This window comes from Silurus aristotelis (genome assembly GCF_946808225.1).
Source record: "Silurus aristotelis genome assembly, chromosome: 20".
Lineage (NCBI taxonomy): Eukaryota > Metazoa > Chordata > Actinopteri > Siluriformes > Siluridae > Silurus > Silurus aristotelis.
This window is the reverse complement of record NC_139593.1, coordinates 21,711,849-21,730,946: the sequence shown is the minus strand read 5'-3', so window position 1 is coordinate 21,730,946 and position 19,098 is coordinate 21,711,849. Positions and strand designations below refer to the sequence as shown.

Here is a 19,098-nt window from a genome sequence, read left to right as displayed (position 1 = left end):
TAAAAAAGCAAACAGGATTTTACTTGTCAAGTGATGATACAGTGCCCCTGGAGTAAAGCGGGTTAAGGGCCTTGCTCAAGGGCCCAACAGTGGTCAGTGATCAGTATCCCAGAGCCTTTATACTTTAACTAAAGATACTTATGTGGTAAAGAATTCTTATATTAGCGTTAAACCTACAACCAGAAAAGCAAACAATTAGCACATTAACCTGATTTTGGGACTTACAGCTGAAAAAGCCCTACCTAAATGTAAATGTTAACAGTTCTTTATAAAGGTGGGCTACATACACATTTTAAACATCTTTAAAAAGAAGACACTTTGAGCTTTACTGTCCATTATTCAAAGTTAATATTGCTTCAAAAGATAAGTTATAGAACGTTATAGATGATGAAGTACCATAAAAAACTAAATCCTAAAGTGAATTTTTTTTTCACTTCATATATAAATACATGAAATCAGTCCTGAAGACTAATGGGTTAAAAGCCACATGTCTCTTGAGTTTAAATTTTAAATTGAATGAAGATTTCATGAAAAATGTGTTAGGGTTAGGGTTACACACACACACACACACACACACACACACACACACACACACACACACACACACACACACAGACTCTTTCCAAGCATTTCTCTTATAAAAACAAACGGCCAATAAAACCTATAAAATCGTATAAAACTGTAAAGGGAGATTTATTGTAACTTGTTACTGTAGATGTAAAATCGCATCTCCATGCAGATCTCCAGGTCTCTGTTGTTACTCCGCCCCCAAGAATATTTTTCACATCGCTGCTTTGTGCACATCTCAGATAAAAAAATTTTTTTTACTGTCCATTTTTTCCTTGTTTTCTTATTTTTTTTTGTAAGCAAAGTCCAGGTAGCACGCGCTATAATCAGCGGTTTGTGCCGAACTGAGAGCTGCGTCACTTCCTGGTTCGTGTGCTCGTGTGCTTCTCTGACCAGTAAGAGTTTGTAAAGAGTAATAAAACTACAACTCACCCATGTGAGGAATAAAATCCTCCCATATATTGATCTGAGATCTGAATTCGCTGCTTAAGGCTTAGACCATTAGAATAATGTATAGTTAGTCATGGTTACTTTTCTCCCTTTTTATTTTTATTTAACACCTGAGAACAATGGGATATCGGTCACACGAGCACGGCGCTGATGACTAAGAGGTTGAGGTACAGAAGTGTCATGGTGTACCTCAGGGCCTTTTGTTAGGTCTGATTATGTTTGGTGTAATTGTGTGTTATACATAGAAATCTAACTTGCCTGCCAGTGAGCATTTTCCTTGGGGCTGTGTAGATGTTCCTGCAGAACTGTGCTAAGCTGAGAATGGAGCTGAGACAGAGCTGCGACAGAGGACAAGCCCAACGCTCTCTAAAACAAAAGGTTTTGTTAATTACATCAAAAAATCCAGGTGAAATCATATGTAAATCTTCTTTCCTTTGTATTTTTGTATTGCATTATTTAAATTTGCATAATGCTAACTGGGAACCTAAGCCCACATTACTTCATAGCTGTGGAATCATCATAGCGCCTGCACTGAAGATATACTGTATAATTGTTATTGACATGGCTACATATTTAATTCTCACTAGTCTAACTGATCAATTTACTATAATATCACATGACTGATACTATGATCCGACACTGGAGACTCCGTTTCCATTAATGTCCCCTTACAGAAAAATTCACATAAATAACAATAAATTATATATATATATATATATATATATATATATATATATATATATATATATATATATATATATATATATATAAAAATATATATATATATATATATATATATATATATATATATATATATATATATATATATATATATATATATATATATAAACTGTAACTTACCTGCTCACTGGCACTGTCCAGAAACACTTTCATTTGATGCAATGAGTTCTGCTATAGCAAATGTGCTCCAAACCTGCTGTGTGTGTGTGTGTGTGTGTGTGTGTGTGTGTGTGTGTGTGTGTGTGTGTGTGTGTGTGTGTGTGTGTGTGTGTGTGTGTGTGTGTGTTGGGGTCGTGGGTGGGGGTTAAGGCTTTATATATCGCCTGTCACATCCACATGGTCCAGGAACAAAGTAGAAATCTTTCAGGTGTCACACACAGGGAGTATAAACCTCTCCTATACATACACACTCAGGTGAATTTACTTATGGGGACCAAACAGCTTTAACATTGTGAAGTCCTTCTTTTGGTCCTCATAACTACCAGCAATTATTTTATCATCATATATTATGCTGTGTGTCTTTTTTTCATAGAACGACATCGATTAACTCTCTAATGTATATAGAAACTCTTATGTGATAAGAGCTGCATCATGGGGACCAAATCCTAGTATTAGTACATAAACAGAACACAGTGACTGGTGAAGTTCTTTTCTAGTCCTGAACCCATTTGTTTTACTTCTTTTTAATATGCAGACTGTAAAAGTCAAATTCATATATTATATATATTTTATATTATTATATCAGGTTCCCCAGCTATAAAACAGTTTTCAGGGTGATGAAAATGTCTTTTCTGAAAAACACATTTTTGTGGGTAAACAGGATGACAGGATGATGTCATGATAAAAAGATAATAAAGTGAAGGGATAAGCAGATAGCAGGATGACCTGCTGACAGGATGACAAAGTTGCAGGACAGCAATATGACAGGATAATAACGATAACAGAATGGTAGGATGACCCAAGAGACGGTTGGCAAAGTTACGGGATGACCAGATGGCATAATAAATTAAAAGGATGAACAGATGATTAGGTGACAGGATGTCAGAATGGCAAGATGACGGGATGATAAAGTGACAGGTAGCAAAGTGACAGGATGGCAGGATGAAAGTGTGACTAGATGAAAGGATGAGAAGAAGACCGGATGACAAGGTTGCAGGATGGCAATATGAAGCGATAACAAGAAGACAAAATGACAGAACAGCAGGATGGCAGGATGTTTGCTCTATGAATAGATGAATAAAAAATATGCAAATTATATTTACATATATTTCATTTCCATAAACACTCAGATATGACAAAGAGAACAAATATTGGCATAAGCAGAGAGAAAAATATTTTTTTACCTCCTCATAATCTCCTGTTTTTCTCATCCAATTTTTTCTCATCCAAAAAAAAAAAAAAGCAAAGTCAACAATTACTTATCATTTCACACACGTTTCTAAGAAACCTTCAAGGGAGTGTGTGAGGGGAAAAATAAGCCTGATGATTTATCTGTATGAATGTCAAGGTCATGACCTCATTCTTCTTTTTTTTTTCCCACTGGACCAACCTCAGATTCACAGATCCATTTTCCTGATTGTAGAATCTGACATTTTTAAAGCATGTCCTAGTGGGGACCAAGAAGTCCCTGTAAGGATATAAATACCGGACAGTGTTTACTTCATAGGGACATTTCACTGGTGAAATAATCTGTGCTAATGGAAATATGGTAGGACGTGTGTGTGTGTGTGTGTGTGTGTGTGTGTGTGTGTGTGTGTGTGTGTGTGTGTGTGTGTGTGTTTGCACAGTCATTAACTGTCGTGTCAGCTGACAGTCATCACATTGCAGAGAGCTTAATTAACATGTACACAGGCACACACTATTTTTTGTTTATTTTGTGATTATTAATTAATTATTGTTTGCATGTTTTAACATAGTGGCCATTTTCACACACACACACACACACACACACACACACACACACACACACACACACACACACACACACACACACAAAGACAAGATTAAGGCCGTTTCATCTCTCTCTCTCTCTCTCGCTCTCTCTCAATCTCTCGCTCTCCATGCTCCATGCTTTCTCTCCCTTACGTTTCAATTTTCTCATCACTCACTCAGAAGGACACTACTCTTCCATCCACTCTCTCTCTCTTACACACACACACACTCTGTTCTCCTCTCCGTCTCTCACCATCTGATGGAGGCTGAAGCGCTGTACAGCTTCAGAGCTACTGAAAGTGATGAGCTCAGTTTTCACAAGGGTGACATCCTGAAGGTAAGCATGTGTGTGTGTGTGTGTGTGTGTGTGTGTGTGTGTGTGTGTGTGTGTGTGTGTGTGTACACAATTTAGAATTTTTTTTCAACAGCATCAATTCGAAATTCTCAAACCTGATTGGGTGAGACGATGTTGAATTCTCCATTTCAGGACCTTGGACAATGCTGGTTTAGGTCAATGTGTTCGCTCTTATACATTATATTGTTTCCATAGCAACATCTTATTTTACAGCTGTTCTCAGTTGCTCTGGAGCATTTCTTAAATAATAGTTAATATTTGCAAACCAATTAATGCATTTCTCAAAACAATGTGTACAAACAGCACAACAAATTGGATTTCTTGCAAAAGCCTGTACTTTTCTCAAAATCCTTAGTTCCTCTGTTAAAAGTATTTGTGTCAATATCATTACGTCATTCACATCAGAATGACACGTCCTTGTGTCATTGTTCATAAACAAGATCGTAACAATGTTTAGTCGTGTTGTCAGTATGACGCTGAACAGTTTCAGTATTTCTTGATATGAACTACGGTTTGGATCACAGAGATTGAAAATGCACAAAGTTGCATTTCTTTTGTTTGGCATCTATGAATTTCAGCAGCACAAATGTGTTTATTTGACTGCATATTTGATTTATTATTGATAGCAGGAGACTGGACAGGATTCACACTTTCACTGTACACTAATAGTGACTTTTCGTTTCCTGGTTGTCGCTCTGAGATTCACCTTTGACCTATTTCTAGAGAACTAGTTGAAAATTGGGTGATCTGATGGCGTACACTCGCACAATTAATCACTTCAAGTCACATTTACAAAAAAAAAAGTTTGATTAAATAGAAATTTTAAATGACAGATTCTGATAACTGGTTTAACCATTTTGCATGTAATGACTTGTGCAACGAACTGATGCTGAGATGTTTTGGGGGTTAACACTATTCAGGTAAAACCAGTAATATTTATTTTGATCAACATGACAAACAACTGAATGTAGGAAAAAGCAGACACTCGCACACAATCCATTAAATGAATGTACCAAAGCAGGTGCCGAGTGGTTTTCATGTAAAAAGGTTTGCTCCCAAGCTAACGGTAAACTAGCGTAACATTAATGCTAAATAATAAAAAAAACAGCATTTTGATTGCAGGGATTTTATCAAGCCATTTTCACAATGAATAATGTATGGAAGAAAATGTGGTGTTTTTGTTGAGTCAGGGTTTATGTAACACTGAGTGATAAACAAACTCACTTCTTAAAATCTGTGGTGTCCAGATGTTTTCCAGCGGTATGGAGGCAAAATGACATAATTACATGGCAGGATTACAAGGTGACAGGATGTCATGATGAAATAGTGGCAGAATGACAAGATGACATGATGACATAATGGCAGGATGGAAAGATGACAATCGTAGGATGTCAAAATGACAGTGACAGAATTACATGATTGCAAAATGACAAGGTGACAGGATATGATAGCAGGATGTGAAGATGAGAGGATGACAATAGCAGAATTGTTACCTGCTGTTCATTGCTTCCAAAATTCCATTTTGTATATTATTTAACAGCACTATCTATAACCAACCACTAAAGTTTGAAGTTACAAAAATGTAGATTCTTAGCAAATTTTTATAATAGCCATGTGCAGATGTTCTCAGGATGTGCATCACCTTTGTACAGGAAGTTCACTCTTACGAATTAAATGTTTGTTCAAGGTAACGAATATGGATGAAGATCCGAACTGGTACACGGCCGAACTGTCGGGACGAAAAGGCTTCGTACCCAAAAATTATATCAATGTAATTCCTCATCCGTAAGTATCCAACACAAACAAAAAAATATATATATATATGTGTGTGTGTGTGTGTGTGTGTTTATTATATTTGTGTGCAGTTTTATTACAACGACACTTTTGCAGAAGAACTGATATCGTTAATCAGGGTTGCCAGATTATCAAAAATGTCAGCAACAACATACAAGACATGACTTTACTTGAGGAAAAAAGGTCACTGTGGTGCGCACACATTTTTCCACTCCATAATTAGGATTTGTTTCCGATTTAATTGTGATATAAAAAAAGATCCTATTTGCTGCATGGTCTTTCTAATCTAAACTAGTTTTTCTTTGGGAAGTCACTAATCTGGCAACACATTTACCGTTGTGTCTTTAGCGCCGGGGCAGCGTAAATCCTGTCCCAGTGGACCTCGATTAGAGCTTATTTGTTGCAGTTCTCTTTAGGCCACTAGGGGCAATAATAACAACACTTAAATTAGCACTTTCCAAGTTTCCTTTGTAGAATTCAAGAGTTCTATTTATATATATATATATATATATATATATATATATATATATATATATATATATATATATATATATATACATATATAAGTTTATAATCTTGCGTACCAGTAGTGTAGATTTATTCATTGCTGAAGACTCAAAGCACTTTTGTACGTCGCTCTGGATAAGGGCGTCTGCTAAATGTCGCAACTCTAAATGTAAAAGTAAAACTACAGAGCAAATGATGATCGCTGATGCGTGTTGTTGTTGTTGTTATTGTTTTAGATGGTTTGTGGGAGGAATCTCTCGGCAGGCTGCAGAAAGTCGCCTGAGACCTCTGGAGAGTGGAGCGTTCCTCATCCGAGAGAGTGAGAGCACACCAGGGGAGTTCTCTGTGTCTGTCAGGTACACACACACAAACACACACACACACACACACACACACACACACACACACACACACACACACACACACAAACACACACACACACACACACAGGCTAAAACAAGTGGGTGGTTTTTTGTTTTGGAGTGTTTTATTTGGATTTTTTTTAACAAAAGCCGGCACAATAAAAAGTGCAGATGTGGATAAAAACAGCTGCAGCTGGGTGGAACCGACCGAGCGCTCCGAGACGAGTCTATAGAGAACTGAAGAGCTTTAAAAATAGTGAAAATCCTGGTAATTCGTTTTTATTTCTTTCGATATTTGCGCTCCATGCGCGATTCCAAATTTGTATGATGTAACGAACGGCGTTCTGGTTTTCACGTCAACGCTGCAATCGTTTCTTTAGTAACAACTCGAATGAATAGACATTTCAAAAATTTGTTTAAAATGCACTCAGTTGTTGCTATGGAGACGGAGTGAAGGAGTCTCCAGTGTCATCGTTTTGTATCAACGAAAGTGTTAAAGCATTTTGGGACATTAAATTAAATCTTGTGAATAAAATGCGATAAAGTTTCTAAAACACCAGTCGTTAATTTTAGCAAATCGATGCTGTTATTAGCGTGTAACGGACATCGCAGTGACCGTGGCAGCGTCACACATCGTTACGTCAGACTGCCTTGTTTATTTTTGGGTGTGTGTTTAATGCGTGTCACAAGAGAAGTCATGGACCAGAAGGATATTTATTAAGGTGTGGTCATTTCCTTTGTTTCCTGAGTTACAGCTACACCATCATCGATAGCTCACGGACTGGTTCGCTTTGTTTGTGGGCGGAGCTATGACATCATTATCAAGCAATAATACAAATTTTTTAGACTTAAGTGTTACAATGTTTACTCGCTGCTAATTGTTTTCTAGTTTTTCAGGACAATTGTATACGAACACACACACACACACACACACACACACACACACACACACACACACACACACACACACAGGGAAAACTAGTATTGAGAATATTTAAAGAAATCCTAAATTTTTTTAAAGTATGTGGACACATGAGCATTAGATTTTTTATCATCCAATTCCACATTTAGTCTGCAGTTGCTGCTCCAATTTTCTGGAAAGATCTTCCACTAGATTTCGTGACAGTTTGTGGAGATTCCTCAGGGTGTTAGTGAAGTCAGGTACAGATGTAGGTGAGAAGGTGAGAATGTCTGGGGTGCAGTCAGTGTTCGCATTCACTGTTCAGTAGGTTTGGAGCTCTATAGCAGGAGATCTTCCACACTTCCATTCCCCATGGAAAGCAGATCTTCATGGAACTGGCTTTGTGCACCATGCTGGAACAGGTTTGGGTCTCCTAGTTCACGTAAAATTTCCTGCCACAGCCTCCGAGGACGTCCGATACAATCGCGTGCCTCCGGGTTTGTGGGAACATTTTGGAGCAGAACCACATATTGCTGAAAAAGTTAAAAAAACTTCCTGCCTCGTTGAGCGTTTTTTAGGAGATCGGAAGTCTGAGTTTAGAGAGAGAGAGAGAGAGAGAGAGAGAGAGAGAGAGAGAGAGAGAGAGAGAGAGAGAAAATGTGTGTGTGTGTGTGTGTGTGTGTGTGTGTGTGTGTGTGTGTGTGTGTGTGTTGAGTCAGAGGTTTACTCGAGACTGACTCAAATGTGGTTCCCAATTGAACATAATACAAATCCGGAAGCTGGAATCAGGAAAGAAGGAAACTTCTGGAGACTCAGACTGGGAGGATTAAAAATATTCACATCGCTTAATGAAACTGAAAAAAAAGGCAGTTTCACACACACACACGCACACACACACACACACACACACACACACACACACACACACACACACACACATGCCTAATCCACCCACTTACCCTTCAAGCAGTTCCTCATTCTGGCCCTTATTGTGTGCAAACAAGCAGCATGAACAGTGTGTGGTGTGTGTGTGTGTGTGTGTGTGTGTGTGTGTGTGTGTGTGTGTGTGTGTGTGTGTGTGTGTGAGAAAGGGAGAGTATATATTAGGTGAGGCTGGGTTGGGCCGGCAGGTGATGAAAAAGAGCCCGCCGGTGAAGGGTGTGTGTGTGTGTGTGTGTGTGTGTGTGTGTGTGTGTGTGTGTGTGTGTGTGTGTGTGTGTGTGATATTAGATATGTGGAGGACAATTTTCATATTGAGCAATGTATATTACACGATTTCTTGAAATGCTTAACAAGAAAACCACACACACACACACACACACACACACACACACACACTGTGTATTTGTGCAGTTACGGGGACCATGTGCAGCACTTCAGGGTCCTGAAAGACAGACTGAGACGCTACTTTATATGGGACGAGGTTTTCTCCTCCCTCAACCAGCTGGTGGAGTTTTACAGCATCAACAGCATCGCCAAGGAGAGGAGCATCTTCTTATTGCAACCTGAGAGACTGCTGACTGTGAGGGTACACACACACACACGCACACACGCACACACGCACACACACCTGTACATACACACAAACCTCAACATACTTTTACAATGCTACATCTGCATTTGAACACACACACACATACACACACTCACACTCACACACACACACTCATACACTCCTACACACAGAAACCCCCGCACACCAGTACATACTGTATACACACACACCCCATTACATCTAGAGACACACACCTTCACACACCAACATACTCTCACAAACACATTACACCCACACTCCAACATAAAGACCCCCTCACACACACACATACCTGTACATATACAGTAAACACGACCCAAACATCTACACACACACACATACACAACTGTACATACATACACTTCCCTACACACACACACACTTTGTAATTTACAGTATGAGAATAAAGAGTGTAAATAAGGTTGTACATTAAATGTAGCTGTAAACGGATAAAAACTGGTCCACGTTTTTTGACGTTTGTGTATTTCCTCTAACAGCAGACCCCCGAGTGTGTTCGTTTTCACTTATCTTCAGCTCGGTCTGTTGTTTCCAGAGGCCGCGTCACGCTCACGCCCTCTTCGACTTCACGCCCCATCACGTGACCCAGCTGCGTTTCCTGCGCGGTGACGTCATCGACCTCCTGGACTGTTCAGACCCTCACTGCTGGAAGGGGCGGTGCCGGGGCCACGTGGGCGTTTTCCCTCCCGAATACGTCCAGCCTGTGTATCACTGAAGGGTTCGGCTTCAAGCAAAGATCCGCTCACGATTTTTCTAAAAACTTATTAAAAATAAATAAATAAATAATAACTCCAAAAGTATTGGGACACTTGACTTGTCTGCCCATACGTGGCTCTCCACCAAAATGTTCCCACAAAGTTCAACTGAACTAGGAGACCCAAACCTGTTCTTTCTATCTATCTATCCATCCATCCATCTATCAACCTAATATAATATCATCTTATCTCATCTCATCTTCTCCCGCTTATCCGTAATTCGGGTCGCGGGGGCAGCAGTCTAAGCAGATTCCCCAGACACTTCTCCGTGTCCAGGGATCGGGCTGTATAATATAATCATTATATTAAATTATGTTTTTTGTTTGATACACACATGAATTATTTTTGTTCTAATAAGACAATTTGACAATTTCTAAAAAATGTGCTTAATCCTAAAATAATTCAATCCTTCAAATTGCGTTGCTTTAAATCACAGAAATGTGATTTCTAATACAAAAATTGTAAATGAATTTGAAATTAAAATGCATTGTTAATAAAATAAAGGTATTTAGTATGTACACTAATTATAAAATATCCATTACAATATAGAATATTTATCTAAATACATTTAAAAAATATATCCGTCCCATGGCAGCAGAAAAAAATCCACCAACTCAGTCATGTGTGTGTGAAATCAAAAAGCTTTTCATTTGTAATTTTGCACAAACACTTTATATATCATTCTCATATTTGGCGTATTATTGATTATTGATGAGATAAAAGCTGGTAGTTTTTGTTTCACATGCATATTTGCTGTAAACACTCTGGATAGACTCTAGGGGGTGGCATTGAGGTACGTCCCCATTTCGGAGGGTTAAACGTCCTTTTTGTGCACAAAAACTAAAAACTGTGTATTGAAATGACACACTTATAATTCTCCTATTGCAGAAGTTAGCAAAAGTATACACACGTGTTTCTCTGTTACCTTAAATACAGTGTGAGGATCAAAGCAAAACGGTAAAAGAAGAAAAAAAAGAAAGAAATTTACTAAATATACTACAATTATATAAAAAATAAAATCCGCTTTTTGCTGATGAAATCCTGGTTTGAACTCCGGTTGTGACACTTCTGGGGAAAATCGTTTAGTCGTCTCTGACTTGGAATTCCTGTTGTGACTTTTGGGAACTTTCATCGAGGCTTGAAGCCGTAGGTGTAAAGAAAACAATCACGCGCGACTCCGCCCGTCATTAACCGACGCATATTTGTGTGATTGACTCCTTCACACACGTTTTTTTTTTTTTCTTTCCACATGAAATCAGACGGAACGAACGTGAACAGCATAATGACGGCAAGAGGTGACACGGAAACACAACAATTTTGAAATTGCAACATTTCCCACAATTTATTCGCCAAAAATTGACACCCGTTCATCAAAACAACAATTAGTTACAAATTCCGTGTCGGGAACGTCAGTGTTTTGTCACGTCCTCCTCCTTCTCCTGGCAAGCGATCAATCCACATGGATAACATTTAATTCCGTAAAAAAACCAACATCATCTAAGGTGAAAGAGTGTCGGTGTTGGAAACGCCGCGAGGCAGACGAGGTGCCGTGTTCCGACCTGCACGAGTGACTTCATCAGCGGCACGGGATCGTTTTTTTTTCTATCGAATTCTCCTCAGAGCAACTGGAACCAACCGACTCATCTCAGAACAAGTACAACACGATCGTCACAGAGCCGAAACTTTACGCCGAATGTTTATTATGCGTAATTTATGCTTTTTTTCCTAAAACACAAACAAACAAACAAAAAACTGCCCAAAGTATCAGCACAGCAACTTTCCCAGCCGTTTTTTCTTCTTCTCTAAAGTTTTCTTACAAAAAGTCACAAAACTTGAAATTTTTCCGTTCACTTGAACTCGGAGACTCAAACCTGTTCCAGCGTGGTGCACAACGCCAGCTCCATAAAGATCAGCGCTCCATGTGATGGAAGATGCGGAAGATCTCGCGCTCTAGCAATCCAACCCTACTGAAGACCTTTGGGATGAATGTTTGACCCTGACTGCACTTCAGGCCTCCTCAATTCCTCACCTACATCAGGACCTTTGTGGCTGAATGAATCTCCACAAATATCTAGTGGAACATCTTCCCAGAAGAGTGGAGCTCATTATGATACTAAATGAAGATTAAATGTGGAACGGAATAAAATCAAACTCTCTTTATATTATTTTCAGCTCCGCCTGGGAACAGAAGCCAGTTGAGGGACGTGACACATAAAACCATTGATTCACAATTAAACATGTTACAAAACTGACACCAACTATTCATTGGAAAATTTGAGATGTGTCGTGTGTGTGTGTGTGTGTGTGTGTGTGTGTGTGTGTGTGTGTGTGTGTGTGTGTGTTATGCATAGTAAGCGTAAAGGAATATATTAACACACATAAGAATAACAGCGTTGATGCAGCAGAAACGCATCCAGAACGGATCTTCTCTAATGCTGCGGATGGCAAGGGGCGGAGTCCCGGGAGCGCCACGCCCTGGCCGGGGACTACAGAATCCGGCGGTGCGGACGCACTTCCCTCTCCGCACAGACTCACAACCTTAAAACAAACGAAAAAAAGGAGAAGAGAGAGAGAGAGAGGGAGAGAGAGAGAAACCCTCATGTTGTGCAAAAGACCACTTCCTAGAATTGCGTACTGTTTTGGGTGGAAGGCGAAGGAACAGGAGACACGAACAACGAGAGGAAATATTTTGGAAACATGTAATAACACTGTGTGGCCAAAAGTATCGGGACACCCAAATAGTCAAGTCAAGTCAAGTCAAGTTTATTTGTATAGCGCTTTTCACAACAGACATTGTCTCAAAGCAGCTTTACAGACACCAGTCATATGTGCTCCTTTGTAAAGTCGGAGGAGGCACACAGCTGAAGAGACGTTTTTGGATCTTGTAGCATTACATTTTTCCTTTGCTTGTACGAGGAGATCCAAACCTGCTCCAGAAGCCAATACCATGAAGATCTGCTTGACATGGTTTGGGGTGAAAGATCTCCTGCGATAGAGACTACAACCCTATTGAACCTGTATGAATGTAACCCCAGGCCTCCTCACCTCACCTACATCAGTACCTGGCTATACAGTACTAACACCCTTGTGGCTGAATGAATTGCCACAAAATCTTAAAAATCTAGTGGAGCATCTTCCCAGAAGAGTGGATCTCATAATAACAAATGTGGAATCAAATGAATCAGAAAGAAGCACATACTAATATAACGGTCGGGTGTCCACAAACTTTTGGCCACACACATCTATATATATATATATATAAGGGCTGTCAAAATTAACGCAAATTTAACGCGCGCATCCGGCGATTAAAACCGTCCGTGTGGAAACATGGCAAAGGTTTTGTTTGGTGTCCTGACGATTAACGTCATTTAAAAACACAACAATTACTAATTGGTTTTACTAATAATAAACATACATTTGCATAAAACATCAATAGTTGGATGTCCGTGTTGATTAGAGTTTTAAAAACGTGTATTCATTTAAGGTCGTTTGGAACAAATACAAATGTGTGATTAAGTTGTGATTAAATATTTAAATTGATTGACAGCCCAAATTTATAGATTTATATATATATATATATGTGTGTGTGTGTGTGTGTGTGTGTGTGTGTGTGTGTGTGTGTGTGTGTGTGTGTGTTACCTTCTGATCTCCGAGTGAGTGTTGATACTTTCTGGAGAGGTATATCTCGGTCAGCAGCGCTGCCTCTGATGGTCCACCAGGTAAGGTTATGTATCTGTAACACCATTACACGTGAATCCCTGTGGCGATCTGAATCTGACATTTTAAATATGTTCCTGTTTCGATGGTACAGATCATATGCAGGGACACTGTACATTCTTTTCAGGACAAGTAGACACATTCGTGAAAGGAGTCTCCATTGTCAGAGCTTAAAATGTAGCTAAAATGGACAGTTTCCATTCATTGTGTTCGTGGAGGTATAAATCACCACAGGAATTGTTGTCAAAGGAAAATAATCGACATAACATTTACTTTGCTTTAAGAAGTCACACAAGCTAGGAAAATTACTGCTGGAGGAATAACCGAATAAGTGATTTGGAATATTACCCAACAGCACTGCTCTGTCATTGGTAAATTTTTTAATTAAAAAAAACGTTTTAATTTATATGCAGTAAATTATTTAACGATCTTATATAACATTTTACAGTAAAAAACGGCCTCTAATTGTTTTTTGTTTAAATTGCATCCTAAAAAAAACCCCACAGCAATAAAGTAGCTTGTCCACAAGGGGATGCTATTAATATAATGGCTTTATTGGTATATCCAGGGTCTATATTTAGTTTTGTATTACATATAAAAAAATTATAAAGTATAAAAAGACAAGGCGAATGACGTGATTGTGAAGTGTGTGTATTCATCGCCTAAGCGACATGCCGTTAACCGGAATTTCACAAAAAACTGACAACTTGATCTTGACAAATGGATTGTATGCTGGAATATTGTGTATAATTAGTATCTAGAGGACTCGTTTAGCAAGATGAATAAAAGGGGGCGTGTACCTGTTCCTCTGAGGGCGCAGGCGTGAGGAGGCTGATGCCAACGGTGACGAAGACTGTTATGGCGCAGAGGATGATGGCGAAGTGCAGGTAGTGAACGCTCCGCAGGATGGGCGGGGCCGGGTCGAAGATGCCACAGCGAGGGGGCGGGAAGGCAAATTCCAAAACCATGCGTGTAAATCCAACCGCCAGACCAACCATCAGACCCCAGAATGCTCCCTAAAACACAACCGCGTCATAAAATTCCACAATCCTCTTTACTTCCTATACACACACATCCTATACACACCCCCTATACACCTCCCATACACACACCCTATACACATCCTATACACACTCCCTATACACACCCCCTATACACATCCTATACACACCCCCTATACAAACATCCTATACACACACCCTATACACATCCCCCATACACATCCTATACACACTCCCTATACACACCCCCTATACACACACCCTATACACACCCCCTATCCTATACACACCCCCTATACACATACCCTATACACACTCCCTATTTACACACCCTATACACACCCCCTATAACCCCCTATACACACCCCCTATACACACCCCCCCTATACACACATCCTATACACACATCCTATACACACCCCCTATACACACCCCCTATACACACCCTCTATACACACTCCCTACACACACCCTATACACACAATGAACACACTCACAGGACAAACCCTGTACACACACAGGGCAGTGGTGGTCCAGTGGTTAAGGTTTTGGGTTCCTGATCAAAAGGTCAGGGGTTCGAGTCCCAGCACTGCCAAGCTGCTACTGTTGAGCTCTTGAGCAAGACCCTATCTGCTCCAGGAGCACCGTGCCATGGCTGACCCTGCGCTCTGACCACAGCTTCCAGACAAGCTGGGATATGCGATTTAAATGCATGAAAGTTTTGCTTCACTTGAACTACGAGACCAAACCTGTTCCAGCACAACACAAAATTGCACAAAAATCTGCTCCATGAAGATCTGCTTTCAGTGGTGTGGAAGATGTGGAAGATCTCCTGCTATAGAGCCCCAACCCTATTGGACAATAAATGGATGTGAACACTGACTGCACCCCAGACCTCTTCATTTCCTCCTACATCGATACCTGACTTTACTACCACCCTTGCGGCTTAAGGAATCTCCACAGATCTCCACAAAAAACAAGTGGAACATCATCCCAGAGGATTGGAGCTTATAATAACAGCAGATGGGGACTAATTGTGGAATGTGAAGCTCAAAAAGATGCTCAGGTGTCCACAGACCTTCAGTATAGTGTCTCAATTCAGTGAAATGTAAATATTCACATTGGGAGGTTGTGGTAGTTTAGCTAACGCTGCTTTAGCTTGTTCAAACTCGCCCAGATCTGATCTGAAGGTTGTATAGTGGAGCTTGTTGGACTTTTGTTTTTATTTAAACCATAAGTTCTTCAGTGGTAATGCAAAAAAAAAACATCTATACGATCTGAAAAAGAAAAGTTGTTAAAGCGAGCATACGTTTGTGCTAGTGATTCATGGTGTACAGCTATCTCAGAGCTGAAACCATACTCGGATTGTGAAATTGAGAAAGTGAAGGAGAAGAGTGAAGCGCCAGTGTCTTCTGTAGCTCGAGGGCATCCTGCATTCTCCACAAGAAAACGCCCCACCCTGGTGTCAAGGTGTTCCTCCTCGCATTACTGGAATGTTATAATGCTTTTCAGTCGGACGAACAGGTTTTTCCTCGTGAACACTCTGCTAGTGCAAAGAGACATCGGTGAGGATATCAGAGCAGACAAAAAGCGAGAGAGCGAGAGATGTTTTATCTTCTCTTATCTGAGTCTGATACGCTTCAGGCTATGCATCACAGCACGCTTTTAGAGGCTTTTATTCGAGATCAACCATGAATTCATTCAGAAAGATTAGAGAGAGAGATCAATATTAAGATATATATTAAAATTGTGAAGTTTATTTAAAGCTGATGGAAGGAGTCTCCAGTGTCGGCGCTCCACATGCTCTTGAGATACCCGTAATCCTGCTCCCTTCGGTTTGAGAGAACTTTGGAGAACGTTTCAAAAAGCTACAATTGAAAACGCTGTCTTGGTCTGGACAGAAGGCCAAAAACAGAGAGAAAAATATGCGTTTTGAAATAAAAAAGTATTCATGTGGAGTCTCGAGGGGGGGATTTTTCCCTCACCGCCGTCACCTCTGACTCGCTCACTGAGGGAAACTCATGAATAAAGCTACTTTTATAGATTATATTCTCTTTGCCTTCACATCTGACGTGTCCTGGGGTAGAACATCTCGGACCCACATGCTTTACATAAAAACCGCCGACCACAAATTTTGAATCCCCGGCCCCTGACCCGAAGCGAGTCTCACCTGAAGCTACTCTCACAGCTACTTGATTTTTTGGACTAGAAACGCGATGCGTTTGGTCGCCTCCCAACCAACAAACACGAGACAGTTGGGTGAAAAGTCGAACGACATTCGATCTGCATGTCTTTATCGGAGTCAGAAGACGAGCTCGACAGTCCGGGTGTTTTCTCACGGTGTCTCGTGTCACTAAAGTAAAACGTCAGGGATGTTATTTGTTCCAGTGTAAGTAACTGTGATCAGCTGTTTGCTGAGGTATTATTGTCCTCAGAAAAAAAAGACCCCAGACACTGAAAATCGAAGAAAAACGCACCGCTTCATTGGTTCTTTTCCAGAACACCGCCATGACAAAAATGGCGGTCACGGGCGGAGCCAGGTAGCTGGTCACCGATTGGATGTAAACGTAGAGCTGGCCGCTGTTGGCGTTCTGAAGGATCGGGATCCAGACCACACTGACAACCACCAGAATCACTGTGACGATCCTAAGGGAGAGCAATCGAGATATTAGCATCGACCTGCGATTAGCCGTTTTCCGACCAGTCAGAGACAAATATTCAAATGGGACGAATGGAATCACACCACCTGCCGACCAGCAGCAGCTCCTTCTCGCTGGCTCCTCGCCGATATTTCTGCCAGATGTCCATGGTGAACAAAGTGCTGCTGCTGTTAAAGATGGAGGTCAGTGAGGACATCAGCGCGGCCATCATCACGGCGATCATCAAGCCTCTCAGGCCTAAACACACACACACACACACACACACAGACACACACACACAGACACACACACACACACACACACACACACACACACACACACACACACACACACACACACACACTTTTTAATCCTCTCACACCTCAACAATAACAACAAATGGCACATCACACACTTTTTCTGTTTTATAGTTACATCACAGGAACATCCACAAGATAAGTTAGGGTTAGCTCCATGATATAGCAAATAAAGGAATACGACACACACACACACACACACACACACACACACACACACACACACAGACAGAGTATAAATACTACCATCACCATCTTCTTACCACTAGGCATGAGCTCGATGACCAGTTTGGGAAAAGCAATGTTGGAACAGCCGACCTCCGCTCCACACACCTTCAGACATTCCTCAGGATCCACACAACCCACAGAATCTGGCAATATCCACACACACACAGACACATACACACACACACACACACACACACACACACACACACACACACACACACACACAGTAAACATAAAATGTAGGAAACATTTTTATCTAAAGCAGATTAAAAACCACACATTGCAGGGACTTTGCAGATCTTTAGGTTTATCGTGAGGAAAACAACAAGCCAGTCAGGTCTTGTGGTGTACCCATAAACTAAATCCAGCAGCTGGAGACCTCACGTGAAACTGAACAAAGAGGAGAAGGATTAAGAAAGGGACCGCTCACATTTCAGCAGCATTTTTTACATGAACCCATTTGAAACTCAAACACAGGCAAGATCAGCACGTGGAACACGGAAATCAGTCTTTTCAGATTTTGTGTCTACATGCACCGATTGTGTTGATCAATCAGGTTTTTTTTAGCAAATTGAAACTTATGTAATTTTTGTGAACAAGACTGTAAAGTAATCCCCAGCTTCAACAGACAGACAGACAGACAGACAGACAGACAGACAGACAGACATAACCCCACCCTCTAGGAGTGTTACTTTTATAGAGGTTTGCAGGCGTGGCTAGATTTGGAGTTCAGTTTGTCCATGAAAACATAAAATATAAAAAAAAAAATAATTTTCATTAAACAAGAAACGCTGAGTAAGCTAACAAAAAAAACATGCGTAAGCTAACAGAAACGATGAGTAAGCGGTAATCAGTGACGTTGTCTTAGACAGTCACTGACATCATAATGATTGTACATCTGCTTTCAGACTCATGAAAACTAATCCAGGCTGAAATCCTTGTATTTTCTTCAGAATAAAGAACGAGAGGTTTCCTCGGCCAAATCCCAAACCGCTCCTGACATCTCCTCAGTGAACACGGTGTCATAGGTGAAGTGATCGTGTCTGTGCCCTTTGTAGGGAACTTCTTTAGAAGAGAACGAGGAGATTGGGATGCAGCGGTGGGGGTGAGGACGAGGAACTGGATTGAAGCTCGTATTCGTGTTCTGGCGTGTTGTAGGAAAGTTAAGAGTATAATAATGGTTTATTCAGCCTTCAGGCCATTTCCGAGAATTTCCTCTGAACACATAAATATTATAGACCGACTTCAGGAAAATGTCCAGGAAAATTTTACACACGACC

General features: G+C 40.5%; 2 protein-coding genes across 6 annotated transcripts in view; one reads left to right on the top strand and one right to left on the bottom strand.

The window, feature by feature from the left end:
* The first annotated feature begins 3,817 nt into the window (after nt 1-3,817).
* On the top strand, nt 3,818-9,958 carry grapb (GRB2 related adaptor protein b). 2 transcript variants are annotated; one of them, XM_083522005.1, is made up of 5 exons: nt 3,818-4,027; nt 5,733-5,830; nt 6,583-6,702; nt 8,963-9,131; nt 9,697-9,958. In XM_083522005.1, exons 1-5 carry the CDS (start codon nt 3,950-3,952, stop codon nt 9,874-9,876), a joined length of 645 nt encoding a protein of 214 aa, XP_083378131.1. In that variant the 5' UTR covers nt 3,818-3,949; the 3' UTR covers nt 9,877-9,958. The 2 variants fall into 2 exon arrangements, with proteins under 2 accessions (XP_083378131.1, XP_083378132.1); XM_083522006.1 differs by having other exon boundaries at nt 8,963-9,137.
* A 1,273-nt stretch (nt 9,959-11,231) lies between these two features.
* slc5a10 (solute carrier family 5 member 10) overlaps nt 11,232-19,098 on the bottom strand; it is a 55,437-nt gene continuing 47,570 nt past the window's right edge. For all 4 annotated transcript variants that reach the window (XM_083521841.1, XM_083521842.1, XM_083521843.1 and 1 more), the window contains 6 exons: nt 17,854-17,961; nt 17,381-17,531; nt 17,112-17,280; nt 14,434-14,649; nt 13,556-13,649; nt 11,232-12,454 (listed from right to left, as the gene is read on the bottom strand). In XM_083521841.1, coding sequence (XP_083377967.1) covers nt 12,258-12,454; nt 13,556-13,649; nt 14,434-14,649; nt 17,112-17,280; nt 17,381-17,531; nt 17,854-17,961 — 935 coding nt within the window. In that variant the 3' untranslated portion in view covers nt 11,232-12,257. The remainder of the gene's footprint in view (nt 12,455-13,555; nt 13,650-14,433; nt 14,650-17,111; nt 17,281-17,380; nt 17,532-17,853; nt 17,962-19,098) is intronic.

Excerpts from the sequence above, each read along its gene's own strand:
- grapb (XM_083522006.1), top strand. The coding sequence starts at position 3,950 with ATGGAGGCTGAAGCGCTGTACAGCTTCAGAGCTACTGAAAGTGATGAG. Across the intron at positions 4,028-5,732 it reads ACAAGGGTGACATCCTGAAG|GTAACGAATATGGATGAAGA; the intron begins GTAAGCATGTGT and ends TGTTTGTTCAAG. Across the intron at positions 5,831-6,582 it reads ATCAATGTAATTCCTCATCC|ATGGTTTGTGGGAGGAATCT; the intron begins GTAAGTATCCAA and ends TTATTGTTTTAG.